General features: G+C 41.2%; 3 protein-coding genes across 3 annotated transcripts; 1 reads left to right on the top strand and 2 right to left on the bottom strand.

Moving 5' to 3' along the window:
* Window positions 1–3: 3 nt before the first annotated feature.
* LOC130179011 (patched domain-containing protein 3) lies at window positions 4–2,914 on the bottom strand. The gene is made up of 4 exons (XM_056391707.1): window positions 2,195–2,914; window positions 1,987–2,108; window positions 1,654–1,799; window positions 4–1,556 (listed from the first exon to the last, which is right to left on the bottom strand). The coding sequence occupies exons 1-4, from the start codon at window positions 2,912–2,914 to the stop codon at window positions 37–39; spliced, it is 2,508 nt and encodes an 835-aa protein (XP_056247682.1). The 3' UTR covers window positions 4–36.
* A 1,883-nt stretch (window positions 2,915–4,797) lies between these two features.
* On the top strand, window positions 4,798–9,672 carry LOC130179369 (ras-related protein Rab-18-B). The gene is made up of 7 exons (XM_056392299.1): window positions 4,798–4,996; window positions 5,423–5,478; window positions 5,608–5,669; window positions 6,484–6,556; window positions 6,829–6,947; window positions 7,250–7,316; window positions 8,029–9,672. Exons 1-7 carry the CDS (start codon window positions 4,929–4,931, stop codon window positions 8,199–8,201), a joined length of 618 nt encoding a protein of 205 aa, XP_056248274.1. The 5' UTR covers window positions 4,798–4,928; the 3' UTR covers window positions 8,202–9,672.
* A 1,570-nt stretch (window positions 9,673–11,242) lies between these two features.
* Window positions 11,243–18,960, bottom strand: LOC130179180 (homeobox protein Mohawk-like). The gene is made up of 6 exons (XM_056391983.1): window positions 18,121–18,960; window positions 17,601–17,760; window positions 17,365–17,518; window positions 16,854–17,192; window positions 12,184–12,217; window positions 11,243–11,890 (listed from the first exon to the last, which is right to left on the bottom strand). The coding sequence occupies exons 1-6, from the start codon at window positions 18,348–18,350 to the stop codon at window positions 11,551–11,553; spliced, it is 1,257 nt and encodes a 418-aa protein (XP_056247958.1). The 5' UTR covers window positions 18,351–18,960; the 3' UTR covers window positions 11,243–11,550.
* Between the last annotated feature and the right edge of the window lie 1,761 nt (window positions 18,961–20,721).

Here is a 20,721-nt window from a genome sequence, read left to right as displayed (position 1 = left end):
TCCTCACACAAAAAGTTTGAAGAATTTGAATTGACTTTAACAAAACTTCTCACAGGCTCCAAACAGTGTCAGAAACACTGGAATGAAGACTAAGCCATGGAGCAGCCCAAATGTAACCACAAGAAACACAACCTTGAAGAACGTCCTAAAGATGTAACTCCCAGACACGGACAGCACCACCACTCCTAACACAGTGGACAGTGCTCCTTGCAGGATAGGATACCCTAGATGGGCCAAGGCATCCGTGGCTTTCTCATTGACATCACTCTTGGGACTGGAGACAAAAGAGTAAGAAATATGTGCTGAGAAATCCACAGAGAAACCAACGCACATGACGAGGTTGATCATGGAGATGGAGTCCAGGTTTACGCCCCACAGCGCCATGAATCCTGTCACACCGACCATGACTGAACAAACTGCAAAAGCCACCCACACAGAGCAAAGGACGCTGGGTATCAGGACGAGTGAGACGGCTAACATCACAGTCACAGCCACCAGGACGGTTTGAATGGTGTTGTCCATGATGACAGTATACTGGTCAAAGAAGATGAACGCAGGGTGGTACACCAGGAGCTCTACTGGACACTCCTCTGCTGTCTTCCTGAGTCCGACCATCATGTCCTTCACTGTGGTTTTGTTTAGTGTCTGAATGAAAAAGCGAGAGGCCTGAATCTCATTGGCTGCAGTCATGTTGAGGTCTTGTCTGAACACAGAGGCGAGCTCTAAGAAATGTGGCAGATGGGTTTGGAAAGCCTCTTGAGAGCTTATGTTGAGATTGGTTGCATTTGCAAACTGCTGAAAGGAGAGAAACCAAGCGAATGTGCTGTTGACGTAGTTCAAACTTTCAAAATTTGAGATGCATGAGTGCAATTGCTTCTGTCCTTCCTCGTCCCAGTAAGGGAAGGACTGTTTCACTGCCACCATCACATTGCAGCTATATTCAGAAAAGTGCTGCCTTTGATTATTGTAGTAATCGATGATGTAGGAATCATCCAAAGCCAGATTCCTGATATCGAGGCCCTCCTTTAAGATCCAACAGCCATAGATACTGACAGCCAGATAGGCTGCGTAGATGACAAATACGTGTGCTTTGATCAGTTTGTGGGTCAGAAATGGGCCATAGAACCGCTCAAAAATGTGGCTTATGGACTCAGTTTCCTCCCTTTCAGTCATTGAATCGTAGCTCCCTCCAACACAGCAGACACTGAAGGCTTTTGAAGTCCTGGGCGGTAAGTCTTCTGGGATTTTGGCACAGGTGAACCAGTGCTTGTTCTCTGCCTCCCTTTGTCCATTCAAAGCCATACAAGCCCCCAGGAAAGTGATGTTGTACAAATAGCAGAAGCAAACAGAAATGCCAGCATAGAGGCAGAAGGACTGGACTGAGCCAAAGGGCGAGCTGCAGCCCAGGAAGAGAGCCAGAGCGTCAGTCAGGGTGGTGATGGTGATGGAGACGGCAGCTTCCCTGTAGGTATGAGCGAGCCGGTCGGGGACGCTGTCCAGAACACGGGTCCTCTGCCAACAGGAGATCATGATGAACATATCATCAAGTCCAATACCTGCAGGGTAAAAAGTAGGAGGAAGAAGAGATTTTTAAAATTTCACTTTTTTGTTTGAACCCTGATGAGTGGACCTGGATGAATCAACACAACCTACCTAATATCATGAAAGGACAGGAGGCAGCTGTCATGACGAAAGGTTGGCCCAGCAACAACAGCGCACCAAAACCACTGAGGACTGCCAGACCTGTGGACAGCACCCCACAAGATGCCACCCACACCTTCGTCCGCACATTATCCAACCTGCAGGAATCAGATTATAAAGATTCAGTCACTCAACACAAAACATATAAATCAAATCTTTTTTAAATTGTGGACTTTTATTTTGTAAACTTAAGTGTTTCTTTAACTGGCTTTAGTAAGTTGACTGTGGAGTTGCCGTCTCTCTACTTGAATCTAAATTCAGGACAAAAGCAGAAGTTTTACCAACCTCCAACATGATATAATTGAAAAGGTGATGGCGATGCTGTAGGCGATGGAGAATAAATAGATGACAGAAGCTGGAGATTTCTCAAATTCCCACTGTATTGACATGGAGGTGGAGTATGACACCTAAAGATAATTAATACATTTAACAGATATCCACTCTCATAAAAGGCAGATCATTTAAAACACTGGTACATTAAAGGTCTGTTTACCTGAATGGAAGTTGATGATTCATTTGAGACCAAATTGATGAAACTTTCCAACCACAGATCTGTTTTTGCTTTGGTGTCCTCTCGTAAATAGTAGTAGAGCTGTATGGCTTCAGCACTTTCAACAACTGAGCTCTCCTTATTTAATTTAACACTCCCCAAACTTAAATATAGAGGAACACTCCTAAAATCAGACCGATACCACGGAAATGTCAAATTGACAGCATCGATACTGTTGGCATTGTCTTTAATTACATCTAGAATATCATTAGAGGTGCAGGATCCCATCACGTCAGCACAGACATCCACATATTCAAATGACCTGTTGTCAAACTGCACTACCATACTCCTTATTCTATAGTCCAACTGTAGGATGTCCCGTAGTGACTCCGCTGTCAGGATATTCCTGTCACTTGTAGCTATGAGAGTTGCATAATTCCCACTTGTGCTCAGCCTTAAGCTTGAAAAGATGGACTCATTTCCTGGAAAAGTTTCTCGGATGTATTTCCTCTCCATCTTGGCTTTACCATCAACAGGTGTGAACTGTTCTTCGATATTGTTGGACATCCTGTCCGTGAGAAAATAAAACCCACTCCCCAGGCCTGTTGCGAGAACCACGGGGGCGAGCAGGAACCACCGCGGATGGGATCCAATAAAACAGCCCAACATCTCAAAGCAGATCCGCAGGTGTCTCTCCAGGCAGTCCGTGCGACACTTGGCCATAGCTGCTGAAACTTGCTCCCTTAAAAGCTGTATTTCCTGGATGGCATTTAGTGCGGAAACTATTTTGGGGCATATACAAGAGCTGCTCCTATTCTCATAAATGTTAGACCAACTTTAGAGGGAACTGTATTCACAACCAGCTGTATTTATTGAGCTGCAGAGTCCTTTCAGCTCCTTCGTGGGCTGAGATTTGCATAATAACAGGGGCGGCCTTCTCAGTAATGAACAGAGGCAGATGAGGATTGAGGACCAGCTCCATCAAAAAGCCTATTGAAGAACAGGAGGTGTAGTATGGCTGACTGGTTCCATCACACCACTTGGTACAGTCACTGGTTTCTCTTTGCTTATCCCCCAGGCCATTCCCTGTCATGGCTGGGGTAACATAATGTTTAGGTCTCGTGGGGATAATTGCAGTGTAGAAAAGGCACGGGACAAAGATGTGTTGTGCTTTATAATGTGGGTCTTCAGACTATTCAAAGGTTTTCCTACCTGTTTACTGACAATGGTGGATTTCCTTCTAACCACTCGTGTTTAAAATATCTGGAGAGCTCTTAAACACAAATCCACATTTTTGTTGAAATATTAAGTAGTAGTAAGTTGGTTGGCATTTTAGATTTAGCCAAGCCACATCTGTAGATGAGGAGTTTCGTACCTCAGATTACAACACTCATCAGTCTTAACCATATTTCTGAGCAGGAAATGTTTCTTCATTTCAACAGACTAGAAAGACTCAGTGTCCTCAGTTTCTTAAACATTGTATGCAACTTTAAAAGATGATTTTCATCACAAAACAGTTTTATCTTTTAGCATAACACTTTTAGACCAAAGTACAGTTTTAACACCTCAGTGACATTTTGAGTTATACATGTATGTGCATGTATTATTTATTTATCATTTATTATATTTTCATATTATGTATGATATATATTTTATTATCACATTCAGGGGCGGGGCCTGACATTGTAAACATTTGGGGGCTTAGCCCCAACTTTCTGTCTCAGTTCACCAGCTTCATTGTCATTGAGGAAAGGGTTTGTTCAATTATTACTGTTATTCGTATTCACTTCTGGTTGCTGCCCAGGACACCCAACTCCCCTCCACGCCACTCACTTTACTCTCTGGGTTGTAAGGTTTCGTGACATCATGTTTTGTAGCTTCCAACCAAACCAAACTCATAAACCTTGTTTCAGGACTCAGAAAAACCAGAGGAGGGTTTCACAGACGTACCCAGTTTATTTAATAAATATTTATTTGCAAATTACTCTTCAAATCCAAACTCCCTCTTCTGTCTTCTTCTCACCCGCTCTCAACACCTCTCCTCCTGGTTATTCATCACATATTTTTCTCCTTTTTTCTTCTCTTAACTGCAGCTTTTAACTCCTTTCTATTCCTGCTTCCTCTCCTGGTCCACAGGGTGTCCTGTTCTCGCGCTCTCTTACTCATTTCCCCTCATGGCTCGCCCAGCTCGCCAAAAATAAATAATAATATAAATGGCTATTTCCCCAGGACAGTACTTATAGAGCTCCATTGATTTGCCGGTCCAGTCTGAGAGACTGAGGGAAAATTACACCCAGTTGAAGTTATAAATATAAATAATGGTATTATAAACTTTACATAAGATTCGAGGCTTTTGGGAAAACATCCGGGGCTGGAGCAAAGGGCTGGAGCCCCACAAGCCGCCCCCCCCCCCGCTCCGCCCATGACCAAATTTTCCCTTCTTTGTAGGCTATTATTTTGAATCTTTTACAATATATCGTACTTAAACAAACGTTTATTACAAATACAACTGTACAAAACCAGCTATACAAGTGTAGCCTAACAACTATTTTATTTCTATTTTTATTTATTTCGAGGGCTCGTGAACCTCGGTGACGTCATGCGTCGCAGGTTAGCCGGAAGTTGCGCGAAGAGCAGGCTGTCATCGGAGCAGCTAGCTATCTGCTTCCCTGAAAACAAGTAAAAATTGAAGTTTAAATCGTCGCCAAGTTGAAGTCAAAGTACCTCTCGTAGGAACATGGACGACGACGTGTTGACGACTCTGAAACTGTTGATAATTGGTGAAAGTGGAGTCGGGAAGTCCAGGTTTGTCGCTGTTTGTAGCGAGCTTACTAGCTAGCCTGTTGTGAGTGTTGACATTCTTCTTGTGCAAGTTAAGTCCTCACCGCGCAGCAGCTGTTGCTACAGCTAGCTTGTACTGTTGCTGTCCCTTTTCTGCCTGTTTCTAACGAAACCAGCTGATATTAGGATGAGTAATAATCCAAACGTTACATATACAGTTGTAAAGCCTTGTCTGGGTGTTTTTGCCCAAACTAAGGCATCTTAACTTGTACTCATGCTGTTCATCTATAGTCATGGTCAATATAAAAACTATGTAGTTGTTGCTATCCTGAGATCTTCACGTAGCTGACAGAGGACACAGCTGATTGTCAGTTGACTAAAAGCAACTGGCAGAAGCCTATTGTACTGTATGCCCTGCTCATTTCCATGTTATCTTTGTGTCCCTAACAGTCTCCTCCTAAGGTTCACAGACGATACTTTCGATCCAGAGCAGTCAGCCACAATAGGTATTTCACACATATACACACACATGTATACAGCACACACATACTGTACATAGACTTATGGAAATCACGGATAATTTAAGATTGATCATTCAAAGTCTGCTTTCGTTCCTCTCTGTCATGTCTGATCAGGTGTGGACTTCAAAGTAAAAACACTCGCAATAGATGGGAACAAAGCAAAGCTCGCCATATGGGTAAGACAGAAGTCTTTATGCCATTGTCTACAATTTGTCAGGAAAAACATGTTGAAGTATAGGATTTTTCCACAAGATGGCGACATTGCTCAGCTGAAATCGCAGGAAAAAAACAGAGTAACAGCATCGTAAGGCACAAAGTGGCAGTTTTCAAAATCCAGTGAAAACACTCTATACTCAGCGAGGCCATAACCTAAGCCCTAAACTGTGTGTGTGTGTGTGTGTGTGTGTGTGTGTGTGTGTGTGTGTGTGTGTGTGTGTGTGTGTGTGTGTGTGTGTGTGTGTGTGGGATGGTTGGATGGTGCAAGGGCTCAAAATACTTAAGACACCACTTATTGAAGTCACATGTTACATGATCTGAAGCGAGTGTAGGCGGAAATTATAATGTAGTTTAACACAACAGAGTTTACTTATTGTTAGAAATACTGATCGGTGTAATTTGTTTAAAGCAAATCAATACAATTATGTCCTTATAGAAAAAGAACTATACAAATACATGTAAATTTGATTTTGTCGGCTCTTTCAGCCTCCTGTTTTATGAATGACTTCCCTGGTCATCCCTGTTTTTAACATCAGACCAATATGAATTGTGGATAGTTCCCTCAAGCAAAGGCTCTGAGAGCCCCAAAAGTCTCTTAAGGAGTCCTAAGGCAATGGCCAGTTCACAGTGGGACAGTCCTGAGACCTTGCAGACTTATAAGGAACACATGTTAAAGTCACAGTCTGTGAGTGTGGACACTGGGCCTTGGCCTCTGTACCTGTTGATCTTAAAAGTTTGCTGTCATGGAATCTTTCGCTGTCTTCACTTATGCAGGACACAGCTGGACAGGAAAGGTTTCGCACCCTGACGCCCAGCTATTACCGAGGTGCACAAGGAGTCATACTCGGTAAAAAATTTATACTTAAAAGGCGACACAAATTTTCCCCACAATTTTTACTAATACCATCATCATCATAATAACATCACAGGAATAATGTCGGTCAATGTCGTTTATTGGTTGCTTGTAATTTTGGTGACCTAGAAAGTGGTAAAAGCTAAATACCCAAACTGTAAATCAACAGCTACCACATTAACGGCAGTCACATTTCTTTGAAGATGTTATCACACTAACATTATATGTTGATCCTCTCTAACTCCTTCTCTCTGCCTTTTTGACAGTGTATGATGTCACTAAGCGTGACACTTTTACAAAGCTTGAAAACTGGCTGAACGAATTAGAAACCTACACCACACGCAACGACATTGTAAAGATGCTGGTTGGGAACAAAATTGATAAGGTGGGTCACTCCATTATGTCATCTCCTTTTCAGATCTCAGATTGCTGCTATTAACATACAGCATATGTAGTGTAAGACTGAAGCGTCTCTTTAGTTTCAACTTTGGCTTCATAAATACAGTATTTCTTACATTAGTAATGTTTTAAAAAAAAAAAAAAAAAAAAAACTATACAGCACAAAAAATATTCAAAATTGTAACTGTGTGTATCAGCGGTGGATGTTGCATGTGTTTAAACACTTGATTCTTTACTATGTGTATTCCACATCGAGAAAATGACGTAGGATGTCTGCTTGCTTTTCAGGATGACCATGAGGTGGACAGAAATGAAGGCTTGAAATTCGCTAGGAAACACTCTATGCTTTTTATTGGTAAGTATCCATGTTAGAGTAAAATCAAACACGGTCAGACATGGCCATTTAAACTAATAGAGGCGTAAAATTTAAGTCAAATATATTAAAATGCACCATACTGTACTAAAAAGTCAGAACTGTAATTGCATAGTTGGAACAAGTTGAGACATCACTAAGTAAATCATGTGTTTAGTTTGGGTTTATACTGCATTGGGATTTTTGAGTCTCTTACTGTCAGAGCTGCACTGAAAGATGCAGCCACTGCAGAAGAACTGCATTATGATTAAAATCTAGCCGGCTTTCATTTATCAAATCCATGTCTACACGTGTTCCTGATTCTCATCTACAATCTGCCCCTCTCCGGGAAATTAGGTTAACATTTCTGTGGAGTTTCCATTTTAGAACGGCTAAATTAAGGGGTTTTGAGAAGGGTTGGGCAAGAAGATGTCATTGATTTAATCCACTGTCACGATGTCTTCATCCCACTGGATGTCTACTGATTCTTAAATGAAGTCATTTCATACTTCATATTTCTATCAACACATGGATATTTTTAAAATCTTTGTCACTGGTGTCGCGCCGTCTTAAAAAGGAGGATGTTTTGCTCTGTTTTGGTTTTAAAAGCTGACGTGAACCTCTGCTGATTTTTTTTTGGTAACATTTTTGGAAAGTGCTCTGCTGCTTTTTTACTGATCTCATAAATCTTGGTGCTCCTCTTTCCTTTGTACAGAGGCCAGTGCAAAGACCAAAGATGGCGTCCAGTGTGCCTTTGAGGAGCTTGTGGAGAAGATCCTCCAGACTCCAGGGCTCTGGGAGAGTGAAGGCCAGGGCCAGAAGGTCCGTCTGGGGGACCAGGAGCAGGCCAGTGGCAAGGCATGTGGAGGATACTGCTCCATACCCTGAAACTGATCAAAATGAAAAAGCACAAACCTGATAGGAATGACTACGGACCAGAACCAGAGAGCGAAAGAGAGAAAGAGCAGGAGAGGGAGAGGTGGAAGTGGATGAGTACTTAAAAAATTTTATTGTTGGGAATAGTTCTGTCGGTCGAATGGACTTTGCTGTTTGCACACTTCCTTTTCAACCATCATCTGTCACATGTCACTACTTTCTGTTTAAAACCTTAATGAAAGGATCATGCAAGAATAGCCTCTTGTCTAAGGACGTATAGTATTTTAAATTAACTTCACCATGCCAAGTGTACATATGTCATACATGTACATGTCTGGTTTGAATTTATCTTATTGGCAACAGTGACTCTGTTGTACATTAAGGCATCAGGTTAATAGTGTAGTGCCTATAACATGAACCAATTTGTAGGATACAGTACATAGCTTGTCAAATTGTATTCAAAATGATAAATTGTAATCAATATGGAAGTCTCTTCGCTCATTGGCTTCCAGGAAAACGCTTGTCCTGCTTCTGCTATGTGAGCTGTAAACGTCGACTTATATGTAGCCGCAAAGTTAAAGTACAAATTGTTCTACAAGTCACATACAATATATTTGCAAGCTTTATTAAACACATACCACATCACTTCGATAAAGGATAGTGGTGGAGGAGACTTGTTGTGTGGCATTTGTTGGCCTCCATTTAACGTCTCATTATGCACTAGAAGCCTGTGAATGTTCCCAAAGAAGACATCTCACAACGGACCCCAGCTGCTGACACCAGTTTATTTTTACCCGTAGCCCCATTATTATTCATCTTTACTGGAAAATATATAGATGCTTTCAATTGAACTGACAAGTTTTTTCCTCTTACTAAGAAAATATGCAAAACAAGTAATCATCTTTGTCTTGTAGGATTTTCCTTGAACTAACCTGTCTTTGTCTTTGCATGGCTGATCTAGACCATAACTTCCAGAGGTACAAGTGTGAGGTTTACAGTCCTGCAGTAGAGCTCTTGCAATAAAATCTGCTCTATTATTGACTTGAGCTCACTGTTATCTTGCCTGGATGCATTTGGTCTCAAACTTGTCCTGTGAGCTTGTCTTTCCTACACATTTTTTGCAGGTTGTGTGTATTGTTGTGGTCCATATAATGTCCCACGGATTTACTTAAGGCATTTCTCACTCATTATAGTAAGAGAGCATTCCTGAGAGCTTTGTACCTTCCTTTCTCCAGTCTATTTTTGATGCATTGTTGCTATTTGTTTGAATTTTCTCATTTAAAATTGTGTTGATTGACCCTTTACCCTGCTTTTACCCCAGTACTTTTCCCTGTTGTTTTTGCTATGCATCTGTTTGAATCATATACAGCAATATGTTAAACTTATATCTGCCTTAACATTGAATGACATTTGCTAGAGTTATGGTCAAGTAACATTTGTATTGTTTCAAACTGAAATAAACGACAGCCCCAAGATGCCGTCACTCAAGGCTAACTATTGTTTAATTGCCATTTAAGAGCTGCCATTTAGTTTCCGTCTTGTGTAAAAGCCCGCCTAATCAAAAGCAGGTTTAAAGTGGAAACAGGAGTGAGGTGCTCTTTCCATAACACTTAATTGATGACTAGCCTGTCATACATGCAGGACTGAAAACATTCTTTGCGCAAAATGTCAAAAAACAGACCACAACCAGGACACAAGTGGAAAAATCCTGTTAAACATGTTTTGTAAAATAGTCCCAGAGGGCAATGTGTGATTACAAGCTTATGTTTGGTGTCAGGATGTGCCTAGACGGAACAGGACGCTCCCCACAAATCTCTACAGACGGCGAGTACCAGACATTCTTCTTCGGCTCAACGTGTCCTCTACATTTCCAGTATTTGAAGTTTTTGGCAGTTGACCCCGTATTGAGGTCAGAAAATTCCTGAGAGCTTATTTGGCATGAAAATAACGGTTTAGCACGAAAAACAAAACAGTTGGGTGTTTCACTTATCATAATGATGTTTGCTGTTTGAGGGGAAAAAGGGACAGAAATCGCATTTTCCAATGAGCCCCTTACCTTATTTTTCTCCAAAAACAAACCGTAAGGACAACACTAAGTAGATATTAGGGCCTTGTGAGCAAGCGGTTGCCTGTTTACACATCCAGGAGCAACTTCAGCATTAATTTGTAGCTTTGTTTCTGCCAATCTGACAAATAAAAGTCCAAAATTAACTCTCGTTATCTCTGGTTTTGGTCTCCACTAAGCTAACACCTGAGGAAAATATCCGTCTCTTTAGCTTCTAACTCTCCTCTATGTTCGCCAGCTAGTTGCTCACTGACATTTAGACATTCAGAAGACGCACAGCAACTTTAGCATTCAGTTGGAGTACGTTTCTGGTGAAGTCCAATATTAACTGTCCTTTTAGCTTTGTTCGGTCTCCCCTGGCTAAGTCCTGAGGGGAATATCTAGCTGCAGCTAAGTGCTTCGTGTTCACCAACTTGTTGCTAACCTTGTCAGTCTGCCGTTCGGTACCGGAAAGTTTACCTACAGGCTTTTAGGGCGTTTACATTGAGAACAGTTACAGCTGCCTGTTGGAAAACTAAAACAAGATGAAAAACACTTAGCTCCCATCAAACATAGCCAACTGATCTATTATTACTATGAAAAATATTCATTATAGCTGCTTTGACTTTGAATCAAGAAATTGTAATAGGTTCACTGAGTTTTCAGCCTTGTCCATTGTGTTTCATTGATGTCTCCTGCTGATTTACTGATGTGTTTGAACAGATGTTAACTCATGTCCAACTATTACTGTGAATCCTCCTTCAGCTCTATCATTGCTCATCAGAGGAGCTTTGACCTCAGCTCTCTGCTTGAAAACTGTCTTCCTGCTCAGTTCAGTATGCCACCCGTCAGCCCATATTACAAGCTTTTAAAAAAGCAATTTGAAAAAATGCAATGAAACTGAGAGCCACAGTTGCACACATGAAAACTACCACTAAATACAGTTCGGTAAGACATAACTGCAGCTTCAGCCGCTGCAAAGCAATGATTCAAAGCGAACGACTGGTCAAAAGATTTCACATTGGTTTTATTCAAATAGCTGCTGTCAAATTAAGCATTGGATGATAATCCAGTCTCATTGAAGTTAATATAACTTACTGCAACAGAGGGCAATAGGAGGACATTAGGAACATAGCAAACATTAGAAAAATTCAACTGTGTTAGATAAGTGTTACTATCTTACAATGTAAAAATGATTGAAAATGTCAAAGTTTATTAGCAATACAAAATAACAAAGGCTGTACATCGCAAGGCACTTAAGCATCTGGTATTCCTATATGGAACGATGTGCTTAGACCAGGCACTCATATTGAAGGCCTACACACTGTTGGCCAGGGCCACTTTGACAGTCTGGACCTCAGCAATGTGAGAAGACTTCTGGATGATGCGGCTGGTGAGAGTGGGCCCTGCGGTGCAGCTCTGCCTCAGAGCAGAGGAGGGTCCCGTGACGCACATCCTGTCTATGATAGTGGTTCGCGTTATGGAGAAGGGCTCTCGGGTGCAGCTCTGCCCTGTGGCAGCGATGGGAACCATAACGCCGCTCTGGTCCCCCATGTGGCTCTGCCCCTGGGCCAAATTGGTCAGAGCCACGGCAGCGTGGATCTCCCTCCAGCCTTGGTCGCCCCGTCTCTGCTGGCCTCGGTCCTGCTGCTGGTCCCTGTGAATATAGAGAAACAGCTGTGTGAAGTGGAATATCATCTCACCTCTTGCCCGAATTAACCTGAAAAAAAAATCAGCTTAAGAGCAGTTACAGAAATTCAGAGCAGATATTGTCCATTTGCTTGGATATCTCCTCTTGTTATAAAGCCAGAATAATACAGATGAATTAGGGGCGGTGGTTCAATTTCAAGAACAACGGCCAAGTTAGATTATGGGTAGTGTTAGTTTTCAAGTTGAAAAGTGCAGAAAGCTGATTTTTATGTGGATTGAGCGGTGAATAATTACACTTACCTGCCACATTTAGTTGAAGTATAGTCCACTGTATCTGCAAAGGAAAAGAAAAACACACATAACAATGCCATGAATCAATTTATGTCTTGATAGCAGTGAAATTGCAAACAGAATATTTACAGGGCAATCAGTGTTTGGATTTGGCTAAATAACTATATGTTAGTGATACACAATATTAATGTGTGAATGATTTTAATTTGCAGCATATGTGTGAGTATTTATGTATGTATCTATGGGCGGCTGTGCGTATGCATGGGTTTCGTGTGTGTTTGTCCAACCCAAATGCAAGTGTGTGTGCATCTCTGAATATTAGTACATTTGAGTATACAGTTACCGCTTCTCCTGTATGTCTCTGTGAGGTGCCAGAAAGGTTTGACTCAGTGTAGCGCACCAGTCTGCCTGAGCTCAGCTACTCTGGCCAAAACAAATGCAATGTGGTGTTTCTCTTGAGCTTTCGTGAAGGAAAAAAATCTGATATCTGCATTGTGTCTTGAGGACACACGCTCAGTTTTGAGGTCTTGAAAGATCTGCTAGCACCTGTAAAAGTTAGTCAGTGGTGTGCCATTTCTTTTCTTTTTCTCTTTTTTGACAAAAAGCCTGAGTACAAAATTAATTAATACCAGCAGGGGATGTCTCATGAAAGAATAAGTTAACCTGTTGCATCTGTGGAAGATGTTCAGAAAGGACAGTGTTTCTCAACAACAACGTGAAATTAAATTCCAGTATCTCTGGCTCTTTCAGAAGCAGGAGCAGGATAAATAGGACTTTGGTGTAATATTATATTGCTTGCTCAATTTCTGTTTGTGGTCTGTGCATAAGTGTGCATTATATGTAGAGCATACAGTATTTTCCATTTCATTTTTGGAGCATTGCCTTTTTCTCTTTGGAGCAGATAGAAGCTGGTCAAAACCAATTTTTCTTCAGAGAGCAATAGACAGGGAAATTAGAGGCCCACTGTGAAACATAGTCTTTCAATGCTAACAGCCCAAAACATCCCGTCTCTGATTTCTTCAGCCAGCCTGGAGCCAAAAGCAACTACTTGATGATAGTAAATCATTTTGCTGTTTTATGCTTTTTTGCTACTGACTGTCCCTAAGCATTTCTCTCTTTAGCCATAACACACTTTGCCAAGTACTTCTGTACCTCTGTTGTATTTATTACAATGAAAAAGCACAGTTTTACCTCTGGTGAGTTTCAATTTTACAACAGGGATCAGTTACAAAAATTTTTTTTACAAGGGGTGATGAAGTTGCTCACTGCTTTTTTGATATAACATTGTGCTGCAGTGGTGTAGGATACTGTAATTCCATGTTAGAACTTTTATATTTGCAAATAAGGAACATTTTGAGAAACAAACTTATTGTTTGTACGGCAAATATGATGCTACAGGTTGAAGCAGGTTAGCTCAGGGGACGCAAACCAGACCGGAAATGGGAAACAGCTAGCGTGTGTCTGTCTGAAGGTCTCTGCCTAACAGCACCCCTGAATCTCACTAATCAAAATTTTAAGTTTAATTCCTACAAAAATCAAAGTGTAAAACCAACAAAATGTGGTTTTACAGTCATTTTACAGTCTTAACCCGCTGTAAAACTGCAACTTGCTGTTTTCATACTTTGGTTTTTGTACAGACTAAGCAAACAAGATATAACATATTAATTAGTGAGATTTAGAGGTGCCGGTAGATGGATATTTCTACCTTCAGACTAGCTGATTCCCCGCCAGTCTTTGTGTTACGCTAAGCTAATGGTCTCCTGGCTCCAGCTTAATACTTAATGGACAGAAAGAGGTATAAATCTTCTCGTTGAACTCTCAGCAAGAAAGTCATTAAGTTTGAATTTGGATGAAAAGTATTTTGTGTATATTGTGAGATTTAGCTTTCTATTACTACAATAAATCCTGTCTCATGTATCCAACTCACAATGAAATAATGTCTACATGAGCTGATTTAAGTGTCGGGTGTTCTCCCACAATATGAGTATAAATCCCCTCCTGCTCCAAAGTCAATGACTTTCAGTCATTCTCACAGGTGTGTCATTGAGATCCACACAGGAAAACAACTGAGCGCTAAAAAAATAATGTAACACCTTATTTCCTCGATGCGGATATCTATTCGTGAACAAGAGACTCCCCTCTCAGCATGCGTGTTTTCATTTGAAACAAAATGGGTGGAAAACGCAGTGAGGCATTCGTCCAGATATGTTTTCACCACTCTGTGTCCAATAAAACACGATTCTAGTCACATTTATGGCTCTCTAGCCTTTTTAAGGGAAATACTGAACTTGATGTGAGTACCATATAGCACAGTGTAAACATACATCCCTGTACCATAAATAGTAAAATAACTAAATATATCAGTCGGAAGTCTGATGGAAAAGTATATGTTAAAGTGTCCTTGTAAGACACCGTGTCGTGGCGTCACTTGTTGCCCATCACTGAGGTTTAGTGTCTTAGCTGTCTCGCGGGCGGAGTATAAACGTGTTTATGGTGTTAGTGCCTGTAATGAATCTGGCAGGTGGACTTTCCACTTCACCTCCACAGAGGAGCCGCACAGGGTTGCAAACACCTTCAACTCGACCAGCAGGGATTAATTAAAAGTTTGCACAAACATTTCAACAGCGCTGAGCAAGATCACTCCAAAAGAAATATGATTTGAAGTTAAAGAGTAATGAAATGTTTGAGGGAATTGTTCAACATTTTGGGAAATACTGTATGCTTAGATCATAAAAGTGATACAACTCCTATAGCGAATATAAAGCTAACGCAGCAGACTGTTATATTAGCTCAGCACGAACATGGGAAAAACTGTAGAGGGAAACAACTAGCCTAGCTTGTCCAGAGTCTCTCTGTAAGACCGTTTCACATTCGAGTTTTTGTATCAAGACATGGTTTAAAAACCAAGTTAAAAAGACAGTCACCACTTTGGTTTTCATACAGATACAGATTAAAAACAAAATCAAGGAAGTCACTGCAGCAGTTTTTGTGCAGATTATAAGCAAAGTGTAAAAGGAAGTTACTGCTCCCAGCTAAGAATTAGCTAGCCTAGCTAGCACATAACATCTTGTAAGACTGAAATTTGTCATATGTCCAGTTTTGTCCTGATTAAACAAATTACATAAAAAATTTAAATTAGCAAGGTTTAGAGGTGCTGATAGGTGGATTTTATTTCCTTTGGACAAACCGATACAAGTTTCCCCTTGTTTTCAGGCTTTGTGCTAATAAGCTAACTGGCTGCTGGTGCCAGCGTCATATTTAACATACAGACACTTTCTCAAAGTGCTTCCCTTTAAAACGAATGAGAATTCTATTCACAATGTTAAATTCATATAAACACTAATTAAAATGTTTGTAAAATTATACAGTATTTGTTTAATAGTTTAAGAAAGGCGATATCCTTTATAGAGTATTGCATTTCACTGGTTCACCGTTCCTGTAAATACACTACCCTGTTTAGATTAAAAATGACCCTCCATTTATTCAAGTTAACTGTTAGTGGGCCAATTCCACATTAAACCCGGATACAAATTAAGCCTTGTCACAGACTACAAAAATACCCATTAAATAACTTGCTTTAGACTGGGACTAGGCTTTATTGCCAGGACCCTAGTTAAAAAGGAACTTAAAGAATGCCTTGTTTAATTTCAGAGTGAAACCATGAGATTTGCTAAGGAACGGTTTCAAAAATCTTTTCACAACTCTTATAATGTAATGTGAGTTCAGATTGATTTTGAGTAGGAAAGTAACACTTGGGAGAAGCAGACCGCCAAAGAGAACATGAGTCAAGGAAACAAAGCTACACCCTCAAATCCTGACGGAGGAGCCAAATGGATGTTAGTGATCTCGCTCTGCGTTGTCTCACAGGTGAGTGGCAGCTCTGACACTCACTCTACGAGACGTCTTCAGTGCTTTCATGACAGGCCGCCCCATTTTCTACATTTTGGCTGAGGTTTCCACTTCTCACCCTGGGAAGAATAAAGTCTCAGACATTCTGTAATTGTCCTTGAGACTGGACTGGACATTTCCACCATGGCAAGAAGCTGAGGCGGAACAAATGGCACATTCTAGTATATGGAAATGATATTTGCGGTGTGCGGCGGCAGCCAGCACGAGCCCCATCCAATTTTAAAATGAGGGATTTCAGCGTCTGCATGAGTCTTTATTAGAAATGTTTGTAGAGGCTTTGGCTCCTGTACCTTCGCGGATTTGAGGGTTGTCAGTGTGCTGGGCTCCCTATAGGTCTGAGAGGGCACCCAGGTGTCAAACTCCATCCCAGTTTCGTTGTAACTTTATAATCTAATCTTGCTGAGCTTCTGACTTTGGGAGGAATGCCAGAGATTTATTAATGTCAGGGAGCTCTGAGGAGCCATGTGGAAGTTTCTGTTCATTCTCTTCTTATTTTACTGTACACCGTGGTGTGTTAAAAATGAACCGAGGGGAAGCAGGGTAGTTAAACTGTCATTTTACCTCAGATTCAACATAAATCTGCAATTAACAAGGAAGATGCTTTAATGATTTCTGTGGACAGGGGATGCTGTCATTTCTTGTCATCCTAATTTACCGTCTGTGTTGTTGCCATAACATGTTACATGAAGTGTTTAGATTGTTATGTTCTCCCATATATTGAGAGTGCATCATGTGTTTCCCACTATAGAGTTAAAGGTGTGATCTCTCACCCATGTGGTAGACGAAGTTGGTCTCTGTTTCGTAGGACGATGCCGGAGAGACAACATCTCGATCACACTCGTTGGAGCTGAACGACTCAGAGTGACTCCTCCTCTTGCGGGACGACGTGACGCCTTCACCCTTTGCGGCCATCATGTGCCGCAGGGTGTCGTTCAGATACCGATTCAGTAAACTGCTCTTGTATTTGGATGGAGGTGACGTGCTGTCGTCACTGTTGGCAGAGTCAGCTACGGCAAGGACACCTCCCTGCTTCTCCAGCACGCTCTTGTGGGAAGATGACCTGCCAAAGTTTGACTGGCTGATAGGAGTCTGTAAGGGACAATCTTCGTCTGCATCAAAGGAAACAAAACAACTTATTTCAGATTTAAAGGATCCATATGAATATATAAGATGTTACAAACTATGATGAATACTCATTGGACCAAGTTTCAGATCCAAGTCTTGTCTAAGGACTTTAGTTGAAGGACGATTCCATCTAAAAGAAGCAAAAGTGACCCTCACCATCAGAGTCGGTGTCGTCGCTGCATACGCTCAACCTTTCAGCGTTTCCTTGGATGTATTTATTATAAAGTTTGATCCTCAGGGCCCAGCTCAGGTCCGGCTGTCTCACTGTGTTTTTCAGCCTCCTTCGGGCATTTGCAAACCAGTTGGAAACCTGCACAGATGCACCTGGTTACAGGACGCTGGCTCACAAAATTCAACATCAACACATCCCTGAAGGCACAAGCTCGTCTCACCTGCACTAATGTCATGTGTGAGCCCAGCGCCAGCAGGACCTTCTCAGTCTTGGTGGGGTAAGGGTTGTCTCGGTGTTTGTACAGCCAATGTTTCAGGGGTCGGGCCATGTCCTGCAGCACCTGTCTCTTGTGGCGAACTTTGACCCCACCCAGTCGAGACCTGAAGGAGTCAGGAATCACCTAATAGATTCACTAAATCCGCCCACAATCCCCTCTTTTTACACTGTGACACTGATGCATCAAACAGCAGCAAGCTTGCTAACTCTTCTAATCAGAAACATTATGGTTACACAATATCATGCAACTGAATTATAAATCTTGTTCAACTATGTTAGTCAAGTCATAGTAAAAAGAACATTTTAGAAACACATAATAGAAAGCTGGGAAATTATCTTTATCTTTATACTGCATTTTAATATATACATATAGCTGCTTTAAGATAACTGCAACACAAAATACTGTAGCCTATCACCACCTGTTTTTACTGTACAGGTAATAATACAGACAAATAGGGCCGTACCCATATCTCCTGTACTTGATAGTAGATCCGGTGTCAGTGGTGTCCTGGCATTGCAGCAGGTCTGTGTTCTGTCCGTCTGTTAAACTGGTCTGAGGTAAGTCTACACAGCTCAACCTGCTCCTCTCCTCTGCCCTCACGTCGTCCTCCAAATGAAGCAGAGTGTCAGACTTCATCACAGCAACTTTGTTCATTCTCAAACCCGCAGAATTTTCCTCAATCAACAGGTGCATCAGTAGACCTCCAGATGTAAATAGAAGCCGTAGGTTCCCATCCTTGATACACTTGATGTAAAAGTAATTTTAAAAAAAAAAAGAAAAAAGAAAGGTTAAAAGGTGTCCTTTGTGCTTCTTTCTGTGCCCACGGGGGCTGTGGCTGAGAAGAGAGATGATGACGGAGAATAATGTTTGAAAAGTCAGAGGATGTTGTCTGGTTTAGTTGAGCTGTGTGAGGAGAGTTCAAATAACCTGCTGCTTCGCCGCCCATTGGCTCTCCTGCCGTCCAATCGCTGTGAGCTCTGTGAGGAAAAGCTTGCAGAGCAGCAGCAGCAGCAGTGGTAGCACCTCACAGTATGAAAAATATTCCACATGTAAGAATATCAGAAAATGCGGTCATTAGATTTACAAGTGAGATTCTGTCTGGTGTGACTGCAGCCTGCGTTCACCAGTTCGACATGCTCTCATATTTCCTACATGAGGCATATGATTCTCGTGGAGCTTGTGGTTTTACCAAAAATCGTGTCAGCAGATAATAATACATGTTTTACCAGGGGATTCTGGAAATTTATGGGTGTAATTACACGGTTGCCAATAACCAGCAAAAACCACCAAACTGTGCCTCGTGTCATTCAGGGATTCCTGCTGAGTACAAATTGGCTCATTACGAAGAAAGTGGAAAATGAAACTGATCTTTTGCCTATATAATCCTCAGCCAGTGTTGCATGTGTAACTCACAGGAGTGTGTTAGCATGTGCACTGGTGTGTCAGAATTGTGCATCTTTTACTCTGCGTGCACTGTGAGCCGTGGTAATCCAGCGATAACGCTCATATAACAGGGACTGCGAACAATTATGAAAACTAAGTCTGACAGACGCTCAGCATTGTCATTAGTGTAACTAGATGACAACATGTTGGCACTGAGCCTAGTGCTTGAAGACTCTATGGTTCAACTTCAGCAGCATGTTTTTCCTCTTGACATCAAAACACTCTTATGTAAGACTGTTTGCAAATACAGTAATGACTTTACCATGCACAATCATAACTTAATAATCTTTAAGCAAACAATTGTGATAAAATGCGCTTTTCCTCCCCACACTTTAAACTTATGACGGTTGTGGCTACAATCCAGGCAGCACTTGTTCAATCATTAAACATATTAGAGGACTTCATAACTCTCCCCCCTGTTCATAATTCAGCAGTATCAGAGGGGAGGCTCAGTTTCAATGGTTTCAAAGCTGAAAAACACATGGACCAGAAGCATCCCCGTTAGGTGCAGTAAATTCCTCGCTCACATTCCTCAGCAGCGGTCGGAGAATGCTACATGCTATCATGCACCATTTACTCCTGTCCCTCTGTGATGTGTTCACCGACTAGACTGTTGATATTAGCTGGGAACACACCTACACTGGGCAGCCAGGAGACCTTGAAAAAACGCAGTGGAAGGAGATATATCTGTTTTTGTTTGGATAGTTTGGCACTTGTGTGTGTGCGACTGCAGGTTCACAAACTCCAGACCTATCCGAAAAGCCAAACACATAGCAAAGTGTATTGGAGTGAAGAAACTGAAGAAGAAACTAAAGCCAAATTTAGACATTGCATTAATTGTAATTTGGTAATTCTAACTCAGCAGATTAATAATGAAGGATTATTAATAATGCTTTTCATGCTGATGCTGCTCTGTGTGCCAAGACTTTTGCAACTTTTGCTGAACAGTGGCCACTACAGCCAAACGAGGTATTTACAGCGTATTGCCCAAGATTGCTTTAAAACTGCACTAATCAATATTTCCATATTGACAACAGATCAAATTACTAACATGTTACTCATATTGACAAACCCACAGAAAATGATCACTTTCACTCTTTCCTCAGATCTTTGAAGAGTTTTAGCTTCTTTCAGTTTATTGTTTTGGTTTAACAGCCTGCAATTATAATGTTTTGGTTCAATAATAATTTCTACCGTAGCTAGGAGCTGTATTTTATGAAAAGAAAAAGCAATGATAAACCTAGAGCATACAACCTAACCAGCACCAAAGAAAAAGCAGGCAAAGTTAATGACTAGCTGGTGAACATATGTTAGCACTTAGCAACTAAACCAGATATCTGCCTCAGGAGTTGGTGGAAAGCAAAACCAAAGCTAAAAGGAGAGAGAATACATTTGTCATGTGGTCAGCAACACGACTCCAAATGAATGCTGATGTCATCTGGACATAAAAATAAGCAAATGTTTGCTAACAGGCTCACTATAACAACTTTGTAAGTTAATATGTCAGTATTGGATTTACAGCTTGTTGTGCTGCAGTAAAAAAAAAAAAAAGAAAGAAAGTGAAACATCTCCTGGTGAGTTTTAGTGTGTTTACATCTTATTATTGAAAAGTCATCTGTCA

Source organism: Seriola aureovittata, chromosome 12 (genome assembly GCF_021018895.1).
Source record: "Seriola aureovittata isolate HTS-2021-v1 ecotype China chromosome 12, ASM2101889v1, whole genome shotgun sequence".
Lineage (NCBI taxonomy): Eukaryota > Metazoa > Chordata > Actinopteri > Carangiformes > Carangidae > Seriola > Seriola aureovittata.
This window is presented reverse-complemented; position numbering and strand designations above follow the sequence as displayed.

Excerpts from the sequence above, each read along its gene's own strand:
- LOC130179011 (XM_056391707.1), bottom strand. The coding sequence starts at position 2,914 with ATGGCCAAGTGTCGCACGGACTGCCTGGAGAGACACCTGCGGATCTGC. Across the intron at positions 1,800-1,986 it reads TCAATTATATCATGTTGGAG|GTTGGATAATGTGCGGACGA; the intron begins GTTGGTAAAACT and ends TGATTCCTGCAG. Across the intron at positions 1,557-1,653 it reads CTGTCCTTTCATGATATTAG|GTATTGGACTTGATGATATG; the intron begins GTAGGTTGTGTT and ends TTTACCCTGCAG.
- LOC130179369 (XM_056392299.1), top strand. The coding sequence starts at position 4,929 with ATGGACGACGACGTGTTGACGACTCTGAAACTGTTGATAATTGGTGAA. Across the intron at positions 4,997-5,422 it reads AGTGGAGTCGGGAAGTCCAG|TCTCCTCCTAAGGTTCACAG; the intron begins GTTTGTCGCTGT and ends TGTCCCTAACAG. Across the intron at positions 5,670-6,483 it reads AAGCAAAGCTCGCCATATGG|GACACAGCTGGACAGGAAAG; the intron begins GTAAGACAGAAG and ends TCACTTATGCAG.
- LOC130179180 (XM_056391983.1), bottom strand. The coding sequence starts at position 18,350 with ATGCACCTGTTGATTGAGGAAAATTCTGCGGGTTTGAGAATGAACAAA. Across the intron at positions 17,519-17,600 it reads CACACATGACATTAGTGCAG|GTTTCCAACTGGTTTGCAAA; the intron begins GTGAGACGAGCT and ends GCATCTGTGCAG. Across the intron at positions 11,891-12,183 it reads ACTTCAACTAAATGTGGCAG|GGACCAGCAGCAGGACCGAG; the intron begins GTAAGTGTAATT and ends CTATATTCACAG.